At 38.8% G+C, this 23,481-nt stretch overlaps 1 protein-coding gene across 7 annotated transcripts in view; it reads left to right on the top strand.

Annotated features, from left to right (window-relative positions):
- LOC142344885 (uncharacterized) overlaps window positions 1-23,481 on the top strand; it is a 71,635-nt gene that overhangs the window by 19,819 nt on the left and 28,335 nt on the right. For 6 of the 7 annotated variants that reach the window (XM_075396932.1, XM_075396949.1, XM_075396975.1 and 3 more), the window contains 4 exons: window positions 3,628-3,988; window positions 4,436-4,456; window positions 19,264-19,473; window positions 19,736-19,882. In XM_075396932.1, the coding sequence (XP_075253047.1) occupies window positions 3,628-3,988; window positions 4,436-4,456; window positions 19,264-19,473; window positions 19,736-19,882 (739 nt within the window). The remainder of the gene's footprint in view (window positions 1-3,627; window positions 3,989-4,435; window positions 4,457-19,263; window positions 19,474-19,735; window positions 19,883-23,481) is intronic. The other variant, XM_075396984.1, reaches the window with a different exon arrangement.

Genomic DNA, 23,481 nt, shown 5'->3' with positions numbered 1-23,481 from the left:
AAAAATTCAAAAAGTGTAAAATGCTTTCCGGCTTTGATTCAAAATTAGTTAAATTCAAAGAAAGTATAAATGACACAAAATTTATGCAAACATTTTTCATTGTATTTCACTTTGAAAAAGTAAAATTAAGCAATCAATTTCTAAGTTAGTGTCCTGTATTGTATTTTAAAGAGTATCTCTAATTTGAAAATCTACTCCACCAGATCGTCGCTGAGCGCTTTTTCTCGGTTTTGACACTATTGTCTGATAACCTGGTAGATCACAGTCGGTAGGTTGGTCACAATCTTTTAACCATGTCTCAGATCAAGCAATAACATCAAGTTTTTGTTCTAATGTATCAATGAAAACTACTAGGTCGGCATGATGGATTCTCAAAGACTGAATGTTAGTCCCAGAAAAGTTCGGTTTTTGTTTTAAGTATGTCAATCAATGATGTGTGGAGACCCTAAAGGATTCTCTTCACTGCTCAGATAACTCGTGAAGTTCGTGCATTCATCTTTTAAATTTGTGCTTTCTTGACGTTGGCGACTCTCTTTCAACCAATAAATTGAATAGTTTTTCAGTCAAGCAGCAATGCTCGTCCAGCTTGTCAATTTGTTTTATAACACAATACCCTTGAGGTGATTGAGAAGCCACCTGCCGCTTCTTTTCGATGGTGTTTTTTTATTTACATAAGGTTCCATTGCCAAAGTCTCTACTGTTTCCATTCCCAATTCTGTTTCAGTATTACCGTTAGTTTCCACAAAAAGATCGGCTCTTTTCTGTTTCGCCCCCCCCCCCAGAGTTTTTTTACCCTCACGTACAAATTATATGTTGTTATATAGCACGTTACTATGTCAGAATATAGCATGTGCACCTGGGGAGCTTTAAAATTTATGCTAACTAAGCTGAAGGTTCCAAAACAGAGTAGATCCGGAAATCAACTTGATGCCGACTGTCAAGTGGATACAAGCTTGTATCGTTTTCTGAGAACTTAATTTCTACTCGGTTTTTGTTTGTGGTTGTGAGAAGATTTTCTTTTCTGCATTACTTGCACAAGTCACTATCACTTTCCGCTAGACGCTCGTTTCTGTCAATTTTTGCCCCAGAAATTGGATCAAAAAACGAATTGCGATTAAACCATACCAAATCGTGCTCATGATTATAAAGAAATTTAACAATTTTGAACTTTCTTTTGCCTTTCCCAGGTAGGTCATGGCAGGCCGCAATATCTCAATTTTTAATTGGAATTTGTACTGAACTGATTAATTCCTCAATTTTGTGTAACGGTACTCAACATCGTTCTCTATTCCATGAAAAGTCAAACACAAAAAAGGTGAATAACTTTCCAATTTTGTAACTCTCTTTGCAAGCTCCTCCTTTTCTGTCCTTAGTTGATCAAATCCTCTACGCAGTTGATTGATTTCTTCCTTATTGTAATCAATTTTGTTAATGAAATCCAGAAATAATAGCGCATTGAGTTTGTATCGTTAAGATCAAATGTGTATGTTTTCTCATACAGCGCCATTGTTAAGAATGCAATTGAAATTTCATTACGTTATGCAGTGAAAAAGAAGCAACCGTTTGATAGCTGTTCATTTGTCTGTCGAGAGCAGTGACAATTGTTGCAAAGAACAAGAACTTAAAAGTGCACTTTTTGTAACTACGTTTGTAGGGAAAACAAATGTATCTTTTTTAATGAAAGTTACTTCATCGAAATTTGAAGTAAAATAGTATTAGTTTCACTCTTGACCGTATTATTTTGTTTGTTTTTTTTTCAAAAGTTCATAAAAGTCTTGAGCCAAAGAGATGAGTTGATAAATCAATCCAATATCTACTTCTGTTTTTTTTAAACATACGGAAATGAATGTTTGAATTTTGTGCACTCTGAAAAATTGGAAACAAAGAAAACTCCGGATAACAAGATTTTTCTTGTTTGCACAGTTCTCAAAATGTGGTTTTTCAACAACCAAAACCCTAACAAATTATCAGTCGTTTTTATCAGGCATTCTATCACATACATATCAACTCCATTAGTCTCGTTAAGCTAAGAGGTTCGTTTTTGAGTTATTTGAAGCCAAACTGTAGATTTTAATCTGTTATAATTTGTCAAGTTTTGTGTTACGAGATAAAATTGAATGATAATCTTCTCGGTTTTATTCAGTAATTTGACGGCGATATATGAACCTGACGTTTTACGACGTGTCTGAGTGATGTTGTATGCTAAAAGTTTCAGGTTTTCTGTCACAATTCGAAGTAACAAAAAACCTGTTGTGTTGACTTTTTTGATTCGCGTGTTCTGTTCCTTCAGAACATAGAAATTTTTCGTAATAGAATTTGGTATTTTATGAAAGTTTTTGATCATCTAATAAAAAAAAACAAAATGTTGGCTTACACATATTTAATTTTGAGGGAGCTAACGAATTTCGAATAACATTACGGAAAATGTATAATGCTTAGGTTTGAAAAACTTTCGGGTCTTTCCCATTATAGCCCCCCCCCGCCCTTGAAATTATTGCCCGCCATTATGGTATAATTACCACGATATGGGGCTATAGGTTATCTAACCACTAAGCTGGGGGGCTATAATGGGCAAGACCCGTTTTTTCTACGAATCAGCCCCCATTTTATCCACTTCTCGCGCTCATAGTTCTCCCTGGCAATTTTAAGATCTCTTTTCATGTTGCATTAAATTAAATTTTATGGTACGTGGTTACGCAAAAAATTATAATCTCTCGCAGTCCGTGAAAGAATTGTGAATTCAAAACGAAATTGAGGTTTTCTTAGATGGTTGTCAGCCAGATTGTAGAATTAACCATTGCATTAAGTGGCGAAAGTCCAAAGATGCTGTTCACTACGATAAATGGGTACGTTAACCGTGAACATAAGTGAGTGAAAAACAGAGTTTTTTCACTCGTTTTCGCGGATAAAGGTGACCCATGTTCACGATTTTGAGCATTTATTTAGCCTGAAACCGTGTTGCTTGAATATATTTAGTAAACAATTGAGACCAAATTCAGAGTTCTAGTTGTTTTTATGAACAGGGATATTGGTAGTTGCAAAACTGCTGACTGTTTTCTTAATCGACAATTAGTTTTGCGACAGACTTTTTTTTGAAATTGATAACCAGTAGAGGCCAACGAGGCTCTTTTCACTTCTCTCTAATTGATAATTTGTAACTATTACGGTTGGTGACCGCTGGCAACAGTGACGGCGTGGACAAATGTAATGACGAGAGTAGATCTTAAACCATGGTCGTGGAAAATAATGACAAGTTCGATTAAAATATCTCTAAAAATGGACTTTTGTCGCGTAATATTAGTAGATCCGAGCAATATTTTAATCACTTAATTAAGACACCAGGATTACTGCGAACGGACTCAGGCAATCGGGTCTTCAAATTATGAGTTAATAATATATTCAGTCTTGGTTTCCGTATACTGTTTATTTCTATGTCCACTTAAAGGCATGGTTGTACGAGCTTCGATAAATTCTCTACACGAGGCTAGGGGTCTGTGAACAAAACTTACGAATTCGTGAACACTTACACATAAAATTATGTGTAAGAAATTTTTCACATTGTAAGAAAATTTTCACATCTTTTGCATTTTTCTCGCGTTGAAAAAGTTGAAATAATTTGAATTTCAGGTATTCAGTGGTCGAAGAACTGAACACAGATTCCAACAAAGATGGACAAGGAGATAGCGGCATCTGGCGCGACTCACTGGACGGCAACAAGCCAGCGGACCAGGAAGACGACGATTCTTCCAGCAGTGACTCAGACGTCGGCGACGAAGCCAGTCACTTTCCAATTCTGGATCCCTCACAAGATGCAAAAATGTCAGTCAACGAGATCTCAGTGTATGCACACTTCATCAAAATCGGGGACATTGACACGAAGAACCAGAGGTTCTCGGCTTTTGTGGAGTTAATTGCCAGATGGGTTCCGGAGAAGAATAAACTGTTCAATGACTTCTTCAAAATGTGCATGGAGCATCCTTATGTTGACGTAAGTCGATTAGTGCAAATATTTATAAGCTTATAAAAAAATACCTTTTTATAAGTGCTGGATCAGTCTTTTTCCCGAAAACATTTTGATGAGCCATTTAAATGAAGCCATTTAGATTTTAATAGGTAATGGCATATGTTGCTCAATTATAGGGCGGTTCTAGTTGTTACTATTATAATCAACCACTGTTTAATAACATTTCATAAGGATAATACATGATATTGGTGGAATTTTAATGCATTGATTCTCCACGTGAAAGCAAATTTGTGCCTGTTAAAATTAACTTGGAGTATAAGGCGCTCACAAAACTTAAACAAGTGCAGTTTGTCATTAGAAGGGAACATATCAATTTTTGATTGTCCTAAGTAAGAGATACAAATTTTTTGCAACGTTGAAACAAATATGCGCTCAGTTATTATTTGGTGAATACATGCTGTGTGATTCTAGTCAAAATTTGTCCGGTACAAGGTAAGAAAACGGCTGTGATTCAACTAAAATAAATAAATTAAACAATTCTCTCATTGCAGAGATTATGATGGAGCATTACAAGTTCAATATGTAATATTCTTGACCGCTTCCTAGACACTTCTGTTTGATGCTGTGTTGTCGCTTATTAGTTTCTACTGGTTATTACTTGATCTGTTTCTGAATCTGTAAGTCTATGATCAGCTATATAACTAAACACATCATTAAGTGAGTGTCGTGTTTACCCAAAATGATCTAATAGCAAAACTAAAGAGCAAATTTGAGCTGTGACTGCCAGACTCCTGCGAACAATTTTAAAGGTATCGAGTCAAGATTCAGGTTTTGTTGCCATTTGCGGATATTTGCAAATTGACAATTTGGGCTATATTCTGACGAGATGCTAGTATAATTGATCGCAAAAATCATTAAATAGTTAATTAGTTTTAGATGGTTTTTTATGCAATACGCTAGTCACTCCACTAATTGTCATTTTTATGGAATTTATCTATTGATTTGGTGTTATTTGAACCGTTTCCATTCAGATCTTAAATGAAGGACAAACTATCACAATTACAAATTATTAGAAAAATTATTGACAGTTGAAGCAAAATTTTGAAGGGCAAACAAACTGAATCAATTTATATCGCGTATTTTAAGATTTACTCTTTTTGGATTTTGCTGATTCGATCAACTCATTGATTCGATTAATTCTGAACAGATTGTTATAGTTGAAAGATCGCATTGAAACTTAAGATAGAAACAAACGAGAAATACTGTAGTGAATTTAGTTAGGTTAAATGTAGATTTTTTAATGGTGCCTTGCAGTTTCAAGCCTGAAAAACAGCAAATTAAAACATCCGACGGAAAATTTCCAAAAAAGAGGAGAAATTCCGTTTTTTCCTCAAAAATTTGTCGAAAAGAAACTTCTATCCGTCTTTCTGTTTTCTGCTGGATAGAACCTACTGTACAAAAAGGTTTTTCTCTGTATCAAAAAGATATTTGAGAAATTGAGGACTTCAGGCAATTTAGAGCTTGCAAAATAAAAAAAATCATCTTTGAAATTATAAAATTAAAAGTGAAAAATTATTCTTTTCAACTTCTAGATTTGTTTTGCAAAAAGTATTTTTCATTCAATCAGAGCTAACCATATGAGTATTTTCAAAACATCCGAAACGTAAAAATAAGTTTAAAAAAGCAGTATCATGAAGCGAACACCAAATCAATTAAACTCTTTATTGAAAAAGAAGGAAATCTTATCTTTTTCATTTATTTTCTTTATAATGTCAGAGCAGATATTTCGAACTAGTCTTTGCTAGTATAAGAAAAAACAGTTAATATTTGAAGTTGCAGAGGTCATGGTTTGTCAAGTTTGAAGAATTGATAGATGTTCATTTTTTTTTTAAAAAAGAGGAGATTTTTTTTCAGTTCTTTTTGTTTTGATATTGCTCTTCGAACTGATCTTTTCCAGGCTTTGGGCCTTTCTGTAAGTTTAAAAACTTCATAATTCATTGATGGCAAAGCTCTTCATATGAAGAACAAACATTTCCTGTGAAAGAAAATGAAATGTTTTTTTTTCAGCTCTCAAATTTAGTGCTATTTCGTTAAAAAATACTCTCACTTAAAATAGGGAAAAGGCCGAAACACTAAAATTAATTATAACCAATGTTTCTCAAAGCTACCAGATAAGCAGTTTAGCGAACAGCTTTCAACGCTCCTGTACATGTTGAAAACTACTAGAGGCAGAGATCAAAAGCTGTCAGAAGTTTGCAAAATTCAGAAAATTAATTAAATTGGAAAATTCAGCTCAACCTTGCGGTTTTGAAAATCATCAGAAACAGAACTTTGTCTGTTTTATATAGCTTGTATGGGTGTGCATTTTTTCAGTGTGTGGGGTATGTATGTAAGTGGGAGAGAGAGAGATAGATAGAGAGAGAGAGAGAGAGAGAGAGAGAGAGACAGATAAAGACAGTTGGTGTGAGAGAAATATCTCCGTCAAATGTCACATAATTAGAGGCAGAAAACAAAAACTGGCAGTTTTCATAACAATTTAAAAAAATGCTGGAAGTTCTCAAAAAGAGTTTTGGTTGTAAATATGTCCGATGCCAAGCCGATGTGTTTTCAAATCTCAATGATATAACATCTGCAAGGTTTGGAAAATTTAATATTCCCCTTATGCTCATTAAACAATAAAATGACAAAAAAATTTTAACTCCTTCGAAAAGTTTTTTTCAGACTTTACTGTCAAGTTTACTATTACCGATGCAATTGCACAAAGAAGTTTAGTTCTAGTTTTTCGGAAAAAGGCAGTCAAGCCATAAATGAGCGTTGACGAGTTTTGAGTAATAGAGATATGCCAAAGCGAAACTTTTGCAAAAGGTTTCTTTCTGACAGTGACTTTGTATATGTTTGTGTGGTTATGCGCTTTTGTTGGTGTATTTATCGGTGTGCGTTTTTGTAATGTTTTTATGTGTGTGGTATGTGTGAACGAGAGACTGAGAGAGGGATACTTTGTGTGAGAGAAATAGTGCATTCACATGTTAGACACAAATAGAAGCCGAGTGCACAAAATTTCAGAAAAAAAAACAAAAAAACTGTTTACATTTTCCTACAAATTGCGGCTTTAACTGTGCCCAACACCGAAACTCTTAATTTAAATCTCTCTGACGACACTTCTGTGAGAATTCAGCATTTTAATAGTGCAATTTTGCTCAATTGAAAAAAAAATCTAAAAACATTCAATTGTTACGTTTCGACGCCTAACGTCAAAATTACAGTTACCAATACAATTGCCTCAAAAAGTCCAACCCTAGTTTTTTTTAGAAAAAAAACAACAAAGAAGATCTTGATGAACAGTGACGAACCTTTTCCAGTGACCAGTTTACAAAGAAATTTTAAATATATATATTTTTCTTTGGTGCTGGGCATTGTTTATGGGTGTTGGTCTTCTTTTGTTTAATTTTTGATATGTGTGTGTTTGTATGATTTTTCTCTATCTCTGAGGTTGTACTACATTTATCTTTCTACAGTTTTTCTTTTGAGAAAAGACGGCATACTTTTTGTTTCAAACAGTACAAGTAATTTTCTCCAATGCATATAAGTTGCTTTCAGAGACTATCGACTCGTTCTCTAGCAGAATTTAATAGTTGGTTTTGCAAACTTGAGAGGTATGTTGTAACATTCTGTGCTACGCACAGACTTGCGAGAGCCGTCTTGTTGAATTTTATCGACAGTAATTCGCTCCGAAAACAATTTTAATGCAGTCATCAATTGTTCTCAAGTGGCAACACATACGCTTCCTTTGTTTCTCAAGTTAGGCCCACTAATTTTTTTTTTTCTGAAATTGTTTTCCTATCGGGGCTTCATTAAAAAAATTTCACTTATTTCTACCGCTCATTGATGTTATCGGAATGAAATACCACGAACTAGTAGATTTCTGTTTCCTGATCTAGAAGCGCCGCCATCTGTGAGCAGACGAACTGAAAGTTGTAGTAAATTTTTTCTAATATACAGATTTGACCTTCGGTTTTTGCAAATTTGCAAATTTAACTTGAACAATTAAAATTAGAAAAAAATTGCGAGGAAAAACTTGGGGTAATTCCAAAGTAATTTTTGAAAACTCTTTAAGAGCAGCTTTAAGATCAGAGCAGCTGATGAAATGTATATTTGAGCAAATTGAGAATACCTTCTAAACTGGAATTTTTTGAAAGTTTAATTTGTTGTTCGATCATAAATGAAATAAACAAACCAGAAAAAGGTTTTCTTTCCGTGTGATGTTGTGTTTCTCTATTCTTATGTTTTTATTTCTCATTTCTGTTTTCATAAAATTCTTCAACTGAATTCATACATTTTTGGTGCTATTTGAGAATTTTCTTGAAACTACATCCAACCGAATTCTAAAGAATCAATGTGGTCAGAAAACGTAATGGTAATGCGGGGAATTTCCGCTGAAAATCCCGCTCAACTTTGGCTTTTGTTTCTTATCCGTTGCCAAACTAGAGCTCATGATAGATTTGGCGTGAAGAACAACGTGATGAGTGTTTGTTGAGTTTTCAGTTCAAATCATATTAAGTTCAATTGACACCGCTAGCTTACTATCTGTTGCTCTGTGTTACCGCGTAAATGAACAATCTATTTAAATTAAAGCGAGAATTTAAAGCGAGAAAACTATTACGTAATCTCTTAACCATGTAAGCCTTACAAAAAGATTAAATGCACACAAAATACGTTCTATATGGCATAGAAAGCTCGGAAAAAGTTCGTTTAACATAATTTTCGTTGAGCCTACTAATATACTGAATCGATTGCGCTCTTTTTAGGCCTTATATTTTTATGTTTCGAAAACGTTTCGGTGACCAATCTGAGCCGATCGGATCAGACAAAATACCTGCTAGCAAATACAGCTAGATTTGCCGGGCCATTTAGATGTGCTTTTTCGCCTTGATGTTACGATGTACAGTTGGTTATATACATCTCGATTAATTGAATTTACCCATCGAATGAGTGTTTATCACCTTTATTGTTGATGCCGCGACGGGCTCTTAGCCTAATTGTTGTGATGAAGTTATTAAATAGAGTTCATTGCTTTGATTTATACCTGTGGTTGGGTACTTTAATTTCCCGACTCTTGTGCAAAATTGTTTGACAGCATCTACGACATACAGTAGAGTTGACTCAGTTGATCGGAACCGATAAGAAGGTCTACCTGAATATGAATGCTATTGGGGACGTCTCAACTTACAGATCGGTCAATTACCTCTCAAACAACACCTCCGCCACTCTATTACACCTGTTGCACCTGGAGCAGATATTGCAGTTGGGACAGGCAGGAATGTGTGGGTGGTGAGTGCCCGGGGAGCCTAGAGTGTTGTGATGCGTTCTGTTGCACTGCATTAGAAAAAAACTGCAAAGACGATAGTGGCGCACTGAGGATCAACATGGTGAATCAGTAATCAGGGTTTGACTCGATTCAAAAACTGTAAAACACATCCTCAACTGACTTTGAATTTGATGTTTTATATTGATATTAAACTTGTGTTCTAACCGGCAAATCTAGCCTACCAGAACCCATTTCCTATCCCACATAACAAATTTTTTTTGAGGTCACCGGTCACCGATAACCCACCCCCATATATTTTTTTCTTGAAAAAACCTCGAATTTTAAAATTTTTGGTTAAAATTTTGGAATTCACCAAATTGGGCTAAGTAATAGTTATTGGAACGCGTAAAGTCTTATACGAAAAAAAATCACGCGAAGCAAGAAAAAAGTTTGAAAAAATTGACCAGATTGGAAAAAGTGGGGAAAAAGTCTATCCGATCATTTTAGCATAGTTATATAGTAGTTAGATAGATTAAAACGTTGTAAAAACAGTTTGGTCAAGTTTTTCAAACTTCACAAAAAAAAGAAGATCAAGTAACTGATTTTTTTCCCTCAAATATGCGCTTATTCTTGGAAAGTCGTGAAAATTGCGCATTAAAAATCAAGTTTCGGAGTTTGAGCAAAGCTCACATCAGTTATGTGGTAAAAACATTATATGGTTTTTATATTAGCTGCAAGTTCACTGCATCACGCCATAAAAACCTTGCCTCAAGCGTTACAAGACCATTATAAAAAAAGAATTTACGCATTACCGGGTCTGAGTTTTAATCCTAACGCTTTGAAAATCAGAAAAACCGCGAAATTTCAATTGAGTCACTTCTTCCGTGATAAAAAGATGATAGTTATATGGCATGATGTGGTGAACAATTCATTGTCCCGTCATCGCAGTAACAACAATAAGCCTTTAACACCTTCGCAGCTTTTTGAAGTGCTTGAAAAGTATCAGGAGCGCATAGAAGCTATAGTGTATTGCCCCAGAGAGGGAACTCCTGATATTTACAATCAACTCAAGCGTAGTACTCTAGTTACCATCCATTTAGTGAAAGACATTGTGTCTAAACGTAAACAGAAAGATCTTAGTTTACTTAAAGAGTACAGAGCATTACACCAAAGGCCTGCGCTTGAGCTGAAAACACTCACTATAGTCTTAGCTCATAAGAACAACCTCCGATCCTTGATAACACGCTCCCGACCGAAGAAACTTTCAAAGCGTCGTCGTAAAACGCTTCGCACCCGTCATGCGTTCGAGGAGGCGGAACTCACACAAGCCTTTGATAACCTGAATGTCACTTAGTCTTGCGCTGCTGTGGGAGTCTACCCGCTGACTGGCGGTGTGACTTAGTTAACTCACGAGTTACGGGTTAGTTTGTTGTTGGTTCTCTCCAATAGCGCTTTACTAAACGTTGCGCTCTCCCCATTCTTCGAGTTTTTCACTACCGTCCGTTTTCCGCAGGTTATCTGGTTTCATTTTCCGCTTCCGTCCTTTTGTTTCCGTGTCACTTTGTTTCTTTCTATCCCCCGTTTATTTGTTGTATGATGTAGTATGTTGAGTTTTTCTGTAGTAAAATTTCTTTCTGCTAGTATGCTGGTTTGTTGTTTAGTCTCGTTCCTTGCTAGGGTGTGACTTAAGTTCATTCTGGAGTTACGGTTGGTTTGTTTCGTGACTTTCACCACACTTGTTTGCTAGCAATTTGTTATAGCTTTATTAATTTTTGTAGTATGCACTTTTGTTGTCTGGGTACGGTGGTTTGCTAGGGTGTGACTTAAGTTTGTTCTGGAGTTACGGCTAGTAAATTTCCTGACCTTTTCGACTTTTGGTTATACTACATCGTTGCCGTAAATTGTTTCACCTTTGATGTTTTGATGCCGTCGATAAAGCCCCATAATGTTTTGTGCTTGTTTACCTGGCAGTAGCTCCTCTCCTTCTTTCTAGGGTGTGACTTAAGTTTATTCTGGAGTTACGGCTAGTTTGTTTGGTTGAGTTTGTTGCCGTGGTCTGCTAGCGTTGATCTTCCCGCCTCCTCGCTTGTGGTTTACCGTCTGCCTCCCGTGCTATCCCGGCTTTCCGTCCCGTCGCGCGCTACCCGCTCGACGTTCCCTTCTCCTCCGTACCGTTTTCCCGTTTCGTCGCGCGCCATGCGCCCGACGTTTCCGCCCCGCCCGTGCCGTTTTCCCGTTTCGTCACGCGCCATCCGCCCGACGTTTCCGCCCCACCCGTGCCATTTTCCCGCTTCGTCGCGCGCTTTTCGCCCGACGCTCCCGTTTGTCCGTCCGGTTCCCCGTTGCGTCGTGCGTTACTTGTTCGGCGTCTCTTCGCGTCCGTCCCGTCTCCCGTTCTGCCCCTTTTCGCGCTTTATGCGCACCGTTCTTTCTTTCTTTCGCTGGGTACTATTGTACTCGACGAACATCTTTGCTCTTTGGCGGTTTGCTAGGCAAACCGTCACACTAGGGTTCGGTATAACCCATTTGTGTTGTGCTGTTGCATGTCTGTGTACTTTATAGTAGTACTAAATTAAACTTGTGGTTCCTGTTTTGATATGATCATGACAACGTTGCAGGACAAATTCAACAAACTTTATAGTGCGAGGGCAAAACTAGAGTCGGAACTTAATAACATCTATGGTGAAATTAACAATGCTGTTGATAAGCAAGACAGGAAAGTTAAGATCGAACGTCTGCTTGTGAAGTGCAAAGACGCTTTTATTAGAGTAGTTGATAAAAATGAAGAGCTCTTTGATCTGTCACAAAAGACTGAAAATCCAGATGCTGCTTGTAAGAACCTTGAAAAATGGTTAGAGACTGTAACAAAGAAAACTGATGAGTTCATTGCTGCTGCTCGAGGGTATATCAATTCGGTCCATGACAAAGAGACAGCAGAGCTGTATACCTCTCACCAATCAAGATCAGGTTCACATATGACTTCCTCAAAAAGATCAAGTCAGCGTCAACGAGACTTAGAACTATCTAGACTCAAAAGGGAGGAACTTGAGAAACAACATGAGGCAAAACTCCGCATTGCTAGACAACGTCTTGAAATTGAAAAACAAACGAAATTGCGGGAATTAGAAATTGAACAGCTTGAGGAAGATCATCGCAAGGAAGTAGCTGCTGCAGCCCTTGAGGAAATTGAGTTGATGACAAAATCATCAGCGGACGGGTCTGGTACAGGCAAAATGAGTGGGCTCTTTACGGAAAGAAGTTCAGTCAAGAGCAAGAAACTTGTTCAAGATTGGGTTAATTCGTCACCGTCTGGGAACATGGCAGATGTTGCAAACAAACCGAGTTTGCACCTTTCTGGTTCCATTGCCCAATCCAACCAAGCAATTGTCCAACGACCTTCTTCAACTCAACTTCCCAACTCACACTCCAATTTCAATACACATGGTCAAGTTGAGGCCAACATCAACCTCTCTGTCCATAAGCCGCAAGAACCAAGTAGTAGAACCAATGTAACCAATGATGCACGTGTTGCAAACAACATCATGCAAGAGCAGCGACAGCCTCAATATACGCCTCCATCACCACCAATAAACTTTGGTATGCCAACTCAACTAAACGCCCCAAACACAGCCCGAAAACTGTCTCAAGCAACAATGCACTTCGATGGTTTACAGTTAGATCATCAATCCCCGCGCAGGTCGAGCATGCCGGGACAGTTGAATTTAGTCAGGCCTCCGCGTTCACTACCTTTAAATACACTCGTTAATGCTCCACTAGCACTTAATCCGCAACAAGCACACATAAATGTACCCGCTCCCCCATCCCCCGCTTTAAACCCCGTACCACCACATTTCCCGTTAATCCCACCAGCTTTTCGCTTTCCTCCTTCACCTCCACAAGCACTCCCAGTACACGCCACTAACCCCGTGGCGAATAATGTCAACCTGTTACCCCCTTCTTCGCCTGCAACATTCATTTCCTCCGCAAACATTTTTGTACCTCAATTAATTCATCCACCACCCCCACAAAAGAGTTTTCAGCCCCAAAATGTTGTCCCTATAACCCACGCACCTCCTGCTCCTCCAGATCCAAATGTCTGGTGTTGTCCGGCAGCAGTCCCATCTAATGCAGTACCACTTGTACGGACATCTGCAAACTTAAACACCGTACAACCGGCCCCGTTAATCAACCCTCATATAACTACATCTCACCGCTCCTCTCATGTACAAGCAGCAGCAGTGCCTCAAAATTACGTAATTTCAGACTTCATGCAAGCAAATCCATTTAGTTCTTCCACAGGTATCGCCCCCACCTTTGTCACTCCGATCATTCCGCCAACGTATGGAGCTACCGTTCCGAACCCGTTGTGTTGGGGTGGCCCGCCGCATCCCACACTTTCGGCTCCTTCTTTGGACTCTGCAGATTTGATAAAGCAGTTGGCGGAGGCAATTACTTGTAAGAAGAACGATCCACTGCCCGATTGGAAGTTGTCACAGTACAATGGTGATCCCCTGCAGTGGCACGAATGGTTCGGACAATTTAGAAGCGCCATAGACACACCGTCCTTGACTGATGACGTCAAGTTAACATACTTGAAAACTCTTGTAACTGGAAAAGCTAAAACCGACATCGCTGAGTTCGCATACTGTGGCGTAATGTATAAGGACGCACTTAAGACACTCGAACGTAAATTTGGCCAACCACAGGCAGTAGTCAGTGCACACTTAGACAAACTCAGCTCTTTTCCTCCACTTAAGATGCACAATAGTGATAACATCATAAACTATTCTGCAACAATATCAAGTCTTGTTGGGGTCTTTAAATCACTTTCATATGACTCAGACCTTAAGAGCGCCTCACTTCTCAACACGGCTGTGCAAAAATTGCCGCCCAATCTGAAAGAGTCTTGGTCACTCTTCACAGTGAAGAAACATTGGGTTAAGCCAACACTCCTTGACTTCAACGATTGGTTGAAGGAGAAGGCCGAGGCACATGATTTAATGAAACAATCTTCATCGAAGGCAAGAACTGAGGATAACACCAACTCAGTATTAAAGACCAAAGTTGCCTCAAGAACTTTTGCTGCTAATACACAAACTAAGGGCACTCAGTGACCAGCCTCAACATGGGCAACGCCTGCAACCCCTCGCTGCATTGTGTGTAAAAGTAACCACCGCATCTGGGAGTGTAGGGTATTTAGAGAAAAGTCTCCCACTCAGCGAGCAAAGGTAGTGGCGGAAGCAAAACTATGTTTCTCATGTTTGAGAGAAAAGCATATGTTCAGGCAATGCCCAAATCCCAGGAAATGCAGGAAGGACGGTTGCAACAGCTCCCATAATACACTTCTCCATGGAGCTGAGAGGGTGTATCCACCAAAATCGCCTTCAAACAACAACAACATTAATTCTAATGCTGGCGTAAATCAAAGTATTTTTCCTAGTGTCCAATCATCGAGTAAGACCACCACTTTGTCATCTGTGAGTAATGTGAAAGGCCTCCTTCAGGTGGCTGAATTACTGTTAAAGAGCTCTTCTGGTAAAGATACCACGGCTTTAGTTTTGTGCGATACCGCTTGCAGTAACTCTTGGGTGTCCAATGATCTTGCATTTAGACTTGGTTTGCACGGTACAGCATTGAAACTAACAGTCAAGGGTATAAATACCGAGGAGGTTGTAGACACTAAGTTAGTTGAACTAATTGTAACACCACGCGACAACCAAGCATTTGAACCATTTAAAGTCAGCCCTTACGTATAGGAAAATTTGAATGTAGGCGCCGATGTCATTAACATTAAAGCACTTCAGGAAACAAACCCGCACCTAGCAGTTCTAGACCCAGTTACACATTGCTATGGAGACATCGAGATGATACTTGGACAGGATGTGTATCATGCCATCCGTCCGTTAGAGTACTTCGCTGCCGACGAGAAGTCCTCGCCCTTCGCTGTTCGCTTGTCCATAGGTTGGGTTCTAAGCGGCCCTCTACCGTCGTCTTCAGGTTTAGTCTCGACTTGTTTCAAAGCTAATATGGAGCAGGATTTTGAACTCGCTAGTCAGGTAAAATCTTGGTACGACATGGAGTCGTACGGCGCACTTAAGCAAGTAGACCCACGATCCGCCTCGGATGCACGTGCGCATGAAATTCTTGAAAACATCACCGTGCATAATGGAAAAAGGTACGATGTCGGAATGCTATGGGCTGAAGATAACATCGAACTGCCCAACAATTATTTCTCAGCGCTTGTTCAATTAAAGTCTTTGGAAAAGCGGCTCACGAAAGATCAGACATTAAGGGAAAAGTACTCGAATACCATCAAAGAGGACTTAGACAAAGGCTACGTAGTAAGGGTCAAAGATGCTCATAAGGTGGAAAGTCGCTCGGAACGAGAGTGGTACCTACCACACCATCCGGTTGTTAACCCGAACAAGCCGGGCAAGGTTCGTAGGGTACTAAACGGAGCAGCAAAATTCCATGGCTCATCTCTTAATAAGTCATTACTCACCGGACCTGACCTTCTGCAAAACCTAATCTATGTACTCCTACGGTTCAGACAACATCCATTTGCCCTATCAGCCGACATCGAGGGAATGTTCCTCCAAGTTGGAGTGTTACCATGTCATCAGCTATCATTGCGCTTTTTGTGGCGGGAGGACCCCACATCAAATGTTGTGGTACACCAGTATACACGCCACATCTTTGGCGCAAAAGATTCGCCCACCTGTGCCAACTACGCACTTCAACGCACGGCAAGTGATAATGCTAAGGACTACCAAGAAGCTGCGAAAGCCGTCCTTGAGAGTTCTACATGGACGATTACTTAGACTCAGTGGAATCCCCCGAGAGGGCCCTCATTAGGTCGAAGGAATTGGTACATCTTCTCCATCTAGGTGGGTTCAAGCTTACTAAGTTTGTAAGCAATGTACCAGATCTGGCTGACCGAGTCGATGGGTCTGCTCAATCCACTGAACCGAAGGTCATCGTTTCATCCAAGGAGGAATCAATGCACGTGCTTAGGCTTAAGTGGGATCACAACACTGATACTCTGGTTGTGAGTAGGGGTTCTAACAGCACCATCACGAAAAGTTTAACACAGCGCTTGGTCTTAAGTCTTGTGTCAAAGGTCTACGACCCAATTGGTCTTGTCGCACCGTTCACTGTTGGTGCTTGGTTAATCGTGAAAGACATTTGGCGTGTCAATGGACAAAGTTGGGATGACGAGTTACCTAAAGACACAGTTGACAGATTACTTGCCTGGTGTGTTGAACTGCCGCGGTTAGCTGAGATCACTATACCGAGAAGTTACTTTTCAGGACCATTCCAACATCTTGAACTCCACATGTTTGGTGATAGCTCGCAAGACGTATTCAGTGCAGTAACTTGCACCTCCGGGGAGATTATAACAGAGCTGGCGTTTGCCCTGGGCAAGGCCCGTGTTGCACCCATGAAGGTAATGACAGTTCCTAAGTTGGAATTACAAGCCACTCTCCTCGCAGCCCGTTTAAAAAGGGAAATCTGTCGAGCATTGACGATTACTGTGGACAAAGTCTTCATGTGGACAGATAGTACCATCGTCTTGCAGTGGATAAACTCAACAAACAAACACCCCATCTTCATTGCAAATCGTGTTAGTGAAATCCTGGAGAACACCAGCGTTGACCAATGGAACCACGTCGCCACTTGTGATAATCCGGCAGATGCTGGCACGCATGGTATGTCCGCTGAAGCTTTGCAATCAAGTAGCTGGGTGAGGGGTCCTGACTTCTTGAGAACTAAGCAATTCCCTTTTGTGCCAAATAGTGACGTAGTTGATAACATCAAGCTCGGCGTTGTAACCAAGGAACAAGATGATGACTCCATCTCATCACTGGCCGCATCCGTAACCAAGCCCTTTAAGGAACAAAGCACTAACCTAATCCCGTTTGATAAGTTCAGTTCTTATCAATAACTACTACGTGTCACCGCATATGTGCTCCGTTTTTACCATCCCAAGAAAGTTACCGCACCGTAGACGGCAGCATAGTGGACCCTTTTGAGCTTGACGAAGCCGAGCGTCATCTCCAGTACTTGGTTCAAGGAGAGTCCTTTAATACTGAAAGAAAGGATCTTCTTGACAATAAATGCGTTAAGAAGAGCAGCCGCATTGCTCAGTTTACTCCGTTTATTGGGCCTCATGGTCTCATCCGTTCTTCTGGTCGACTCCGACGGCTAGTGGAAATTGACTTTGACACTAAGCATCCTATCGTGCTGGATGCGCGTCATACTTTTGTTAAACTGTTTCTGCGGCATACTCATTTGAAAAACCATCATCAGGGCATCGGTTACCTACGGTCAAAGGTACAGGAACGTTATGCCATCCTTAAACTACGTTCCGCACTGCGTTCCATCAAATCAAACTGCGTCTTGTGTAGAAAGTTCCGTGCAGCAACAATTCAACCTATCATGTCAGACCTCCCAAAGGAGAGACTCGCATACCAGTCTCCTCCCTTTACCAACACCGGGGTTGATTACTTCGGCCCATTCTACGTCACAGTTCGTCGGACTACCGAGAAGAGGTGGGGATTTCTCTTCACTTGTCTCACTACTCGTGCTGTCCATGTTGAAGTTGTCCCGTCCATGAACACTAGTTCCTGTTTAATGGGAGTGGAGCGGTTCGTCTCCCGTCGGAGTACTCCTGCTATGATTTGGTCGGATAATGGTACGAACTTCATTGGAGCGGAGAAAGAGCTCCGTGAATGTGTGGAAAAATGGAATACGTTTAACATCGCTGCCGAACTTGCACATAAGGGCATTAAGTGGAGGTTCAATCCACCCAGTGCGCCACACCAAGGTGGCATCTGGGAGAGGTTAGTTCGTAGTTTTAAAGGAGTACTGTACACTACCCTCGGTACGCGTCGCCTCACAGATGAGGTGTTGAACTCTATTTTTTGTCTGGTCGAATACGCACTAAACTCACGTCCTTTAACGCCCGTAAGCGCCGACCCGTCCGACCTAGGCGCAATAACATCTAAACATTTTCTACTCGGTAACCAGGCAACCGGAAATCCGTTTATCGTTGGCGTCGACGAGTTCGATCATCGTAAGCGGTACGCCCGTGCACAGTCTTACGCCAATGAAATTTGGGCACGTTGGCTTAAGGAGTATGTACCTGCGCTGAACCGTAGAACTAAGTGGCAGACGCCTGCCGAGCATCACCTCAAGGTTGGTGAATTAGTTTGGATCGTTGAAGAAAGCAACCCTAGGGGTTACTATCCAACTGCTCGGATTGAAGAACTCCGTTACGGCTCCGACAGCGTCGCCCGCTCAGCCGTCTTACGCACGTCGTCCGGATTGCTCGTCCGCCCACTCGTTAAGCTTGTACCGATCCTCCCAACATTTTCTTCCGGGCCGGAGGATGTTACCGCGTAAATGAACAATCTATTTAAATTAAAGCGAGAATTTAAAACGAGAAAACTATTACGTAATCTCTTAACCATGTAAGCCTTACAAAAAGATTAAATGCACACAAAATACGTTCTATATGGCATAGAAAGCTCGGAAAAAGTTCGTTTAACATAATCTTCGTTGAGCCTACTAATATACTGAATCGATTGCGCTCTTTTTAGGCTTAATATTTTTATGTTTCGAAAACGTTTCGGTGACCAATCTGAGCCGAAAATCGGATCAGACAAAATACCTGCTAGCAAATACAGCTAGACTTGCCGGGCCATTTAGATGTGCTTTTTCGCCTTGATGTTATGATATACAGTTGGTTATATACATCTCGATTAATTGAATTTACCCATCGAAAGAGTGTTTATCACCTTTACTCTGATCAGAACCTCTTTGGTGACCTACAAATGGGTGCTGTGCAACCCTAGAACATGGCGTGAACAGATCTTCCATCGCTCCGGGGGGGGGGGGGGCTGGCTACAACAAATTTTACTCTACTTAGCTACTTTGTCTTAAGAACCAATTCTGTCATTACTAAACTTCTTAATGTACAATTCTGTGCTAGGCTGACGATGGTCGCAATGGAATCCGCAAAATAATTCCAAAAGTGCTCATAAACAACCTCGAGAGTTCTTCCCTGGAGAAGACGACCTTTTCCATGAGACCTACAGGTGCTACAGACTACACGTGTGTGAGCTATGTTGAGATGCACAAGATGGTGAGAGGAGTGTTCTACGAGAGATTGGAACTGCAGAGCTTCCCTTTTGATGTACAGGTGACGTCAGTTTTGAACCTTTAATATTTTGAGCTCTCTTCTCTCTTGTCGAATTGATGGCTGAAGCTGACACTGATCAGACATTATGCCTCTTTTATTATTACCTGACTAGGGTCCTCAACATTGTGAGAACGCACAAACTCCCCCTCACGTGCTCTGTAACTGGGGGTGTATAACTTACTGGGGGGAGGAGGGGGCACAAACGGAAACGATCCAATATTATCCTCATTGTGAGGTTTCTCATATTTGTTTTCTCGAATAGGACATCTGTCTGCGTATATCTCTGGACCACTCCTCCCAGAGCCACTTCCGACTCTTCGTGCCGGAGATGGACTCTCCTGCTGGACTACTCGGTGACTCAACCACTTTCCAGGATGACCAGGAGTGGGTGTTACGCAGACTAGTGGCCGTAAGTAGATCCAGACAACTACAATTCAGCAAAACTTGTGGCAAACCTAGCCTAACCAGTCTAACCAAATTTAATCTAATAGCGTATTTGGCTCCAGTTTGGAGAGTCCGTTGCTGAAATTTGTTGGAAAGAAGGGAAAAATGGAAAATAATTGACTAAAGCATGGCCCGGGTGATAATATTTCTATTAATGAATGCCTCGGGTGATAATAAATCTAGCCAAAGAATCTGTTGAATCTTCAAATAGGGACATAAGTTTAAGATTTTTCTAGAAGAGTGGATGATTACATGAAGATGTTAATGCCTGTGAACCAAATGCTATGCTCCAAATTATAGATGTTCAATAGTCGCGAAGAAAAATTAAGTCTTTTTTCTGTTTGTGATATCCATCAGATTTTGGCGCTGCTATTTTGGTAAATACCTCAAAGGGAGTTCAGAAAACAAAATTGAAGCCCAGAGTCATTTTTTTGTTCTTTCTCGTTTCGAAGTGTCTTTGTTTTTTGGCAAGTTGTAGCAAATTGGTCTGTTTTCCTGGGCCACTTGAGTTTTTTTTTTTCTGTCATTTATATTATAGATTGCAAAGGATAAAATAACATCAAAAATTAGAACACTGTTTCTCGGTCCTTGGGTTACACAAGTATTTTGATTATCCTGAAGAACTTATTATGTTCTGTATCGGTATTTAATTATTGTTGTTTTCTTAATATTATTATACCTTTATAATTCAATTCAAATGCATGTCAGCATTTAAAATTGGGATGCAATCCGGAAAACGTTATAAAATTCTCACATATAAATTGTTAAATCAAGATCCAGTTTTGAAGCAAATTTGAACTAAATTCGCCTAGTGTCAGTCGTTTCCACGCATGCTTACAAATCTAATCTTTTAACATAGGTAGTAAAAATGAGCGACAAAATAGAGTATTGTAACACCCCAACTGTGGTATTAGTTAACTTCATATACTGCAAAAATATTAGAGCTTAGAGGACTCGAACCTGCTATCTCCATAACCTCAGCCAGGCATGCTATCGTTGCACCAAAGCTCAGATAATACAGCAGCTTTGTCAGCTTAACATACCACAAGCTGGGTTATTACAGTATTTTTACTCGATTTTTCGAAATACGGCGTTATGCCTGCCTATTCTATTGATATAAAAATTAGACAGAATTTTTCTGAATATTTTCCATGCCATGTGCACAAAATCTTTAGTTGAAAAAAATTTTTGTTTAAACATCCTTTGTCAATTGGAGGTAAGTCTTTTCCTTAGTTAGATAACGCACTCAGTTATGAAAAATCTATCAGCAAAACATTCCGATACAGTCAAATACACCATTCTCGATTTACCTTCTCTAATTTCATAATCAGGGTTTGACTGTAATAATTAGATTTGCTAGTTTATGCTTGGTTCATTAAATAAATATTCATCGCTACGCTATTATTCTTAGCGATTCCTAGATTGTACAAATTTTCGCCTTCTCATTTTAAGTTTCTTAAGGAAGTTACTTTTTTGTAAATCAATCAGGTTTTACCTACTGCTGATCACATCTCGAAACTTTTATAATTTTTGTAGCAATCATTAAAAACTAGTGCTATTGATTAACCCATATTTCAGTTTATTCTAATTTGTGGAGATTTGTAAAAAAAAAAATGCTACGATGAGTGAATAAATATCAATATATGTTATTCTACAGTCAACAAAACAGCCAACAATCTTTTTACAGTGAATAACATCTTTTTGAGTGCTTTTCACTCGTTTGAAACATGTAAATAATTCTTTACCACATTTTTAAGTGGAAAAACAAAAGATTTTTGTTTAGAGGCAAATGCTAAAACGTTTTTCTAAAATTTCTGCACACCTCCGTCTCCATTTTTCTTCAGTGACTGGGTATTATTTAGTGCAGCTCATTTTGACATCACACAATTTCCTCTGTTATTCATGCAGTTGTCAGCTGAATTTTGTTCTATTGTTCCAAAAAATGTGTTCATCATTTGTTTCATACTGCCGGCAATGACAAGACTCTGCTCGAATTTTTCCACCGCCTGAGTCAATTTTTGTTATTTCTATCTGGTACTTCGAGAAATCTTTTTGTTTAATTTAACAAAATATGCATAACAGGCTCCATAGAGCAACTTGGTAAAAGAAACAACGAAAAGGGGGTATAGAGCGAATTATGTCTGTTACTTTATGCCTATTGTTTACAATTGATTTCAATGCATGAAAACAAGCTTTTTGTTCGATTCCTTCTATTGGCAAATGTATAAAATATAATGAATTTTATTTTACTATTGATTAGCAAAAGAAAGTTTATGTGAGGAAAATTGATATGAGGAAAATTTCTTAGCAGAGAACTTTTGAATTTTTAAAATTTTTATATAAGATAATTTATTGCTTTATTCCTTTAAGGCTTCGATTAGTTCGCTTCAAAAAAGAATTTGGCGCTGATAAACGTGAAAAATAGAAAGTTTAAAAATATTCTATTAAAAAATGCCAAAAAAGGAGAATTTGATTGCAAAACTATAATAAAAGTCAGAAGAATGAAACATTTCTTTTTCATCGTTGAATTTCATTCTTACAATTATCTTCACTGATTTCAAAAAGATAAACTGAGAATTTAGAGAAACATAGACTTGTAATTCTTTACGTTCTATAAACCAAAAAGAGTTAATCTGATGAACTTGAATGCTAATCTAATGAAAAATAAGTTAGCATCCCCTAGTTTTTCGTTATAAAATCATTTTTTGACCCAATATCAATCAACCCTATGTACCAAATTCGAAAACGTTTTTTACACAATTGATCCCCTAGGCTAGTGGTCTTGCCTACTAAAATTTTCTGATAATATGTAACGGTGACTTACCAAATAAACTAAATGTATAGTTGATGAACTCCATCCAAGTCTCGTACGAAAAAAGTTGCCATCCAGTCATTCGCATCTTTTCTTCTTTTTTGTTAACGCAAATGAAATTTCAATCATAGCTGAAAAATTTTGAAAGCATATCACATTTTTAGACAACTTTTTTGACCATGAAACTTGGAATACGTTTTGTCGATAATAAATTGGGGTATCTGGCAAATTTAAGTTACGTAATATTGGATTTTTAAATATATGCAAGAGCATTAGGCGATGGCTCTTTGCTGTCAGTTTTGTTTTGAGAAAATTTGATTGCAAGATAAAGTAACAATGCGTCAAAAATTAAATTTTTACTTCGTAAAACTATAGAAAGATAACTCACTTTTGACGTTTAATATAATAATGGTGACTAAATTGAACTCATTTCTGTTTCTTTTTATGTGAAAGCAAAATCAAACTGTTATATCTATTTTTATATTTTTTATTTCGGAAAAAAATCTAAGAATCCACTGTCTTCAATCTAATGAGTTCACGGGAAAAGGGCCCCCAAATTGCAAATCATTAAAAAAAAACATTGTACCTGAGTTATTTAACATTGTACATTGAGTTATTGACCCATTTCAGATCATGAACAACAAAAGTTTACTTGAAAATTTTAATATTTCATTACATAGTGGAACAACATATTTAACTGAATGTCGTAGAAAATTTTCGGCAAATGGTTTTTGCCACAAATCTAACTTTTT

The sequence above is a fragment of the Convolutriloba macropyga genome, chromosome 1, assembly GCF_964194025.1.
Source record: "Convolutriloba macropyga chromosome 1, txConMacr16.3, whole genome shotgun sequence".
Classification (NCBI taxonomy): Eukaryota; Metazoa; Xenacoelomorpha; order Acoela; family Convolutidae; genus Convolutriloba; species Convolutriloba macropyga.
The sequence above is the reverse complement of the archived record's forward strand: the minus strand, read 5'-3'. Positions and strand labels throughout refer to the sequence as shown.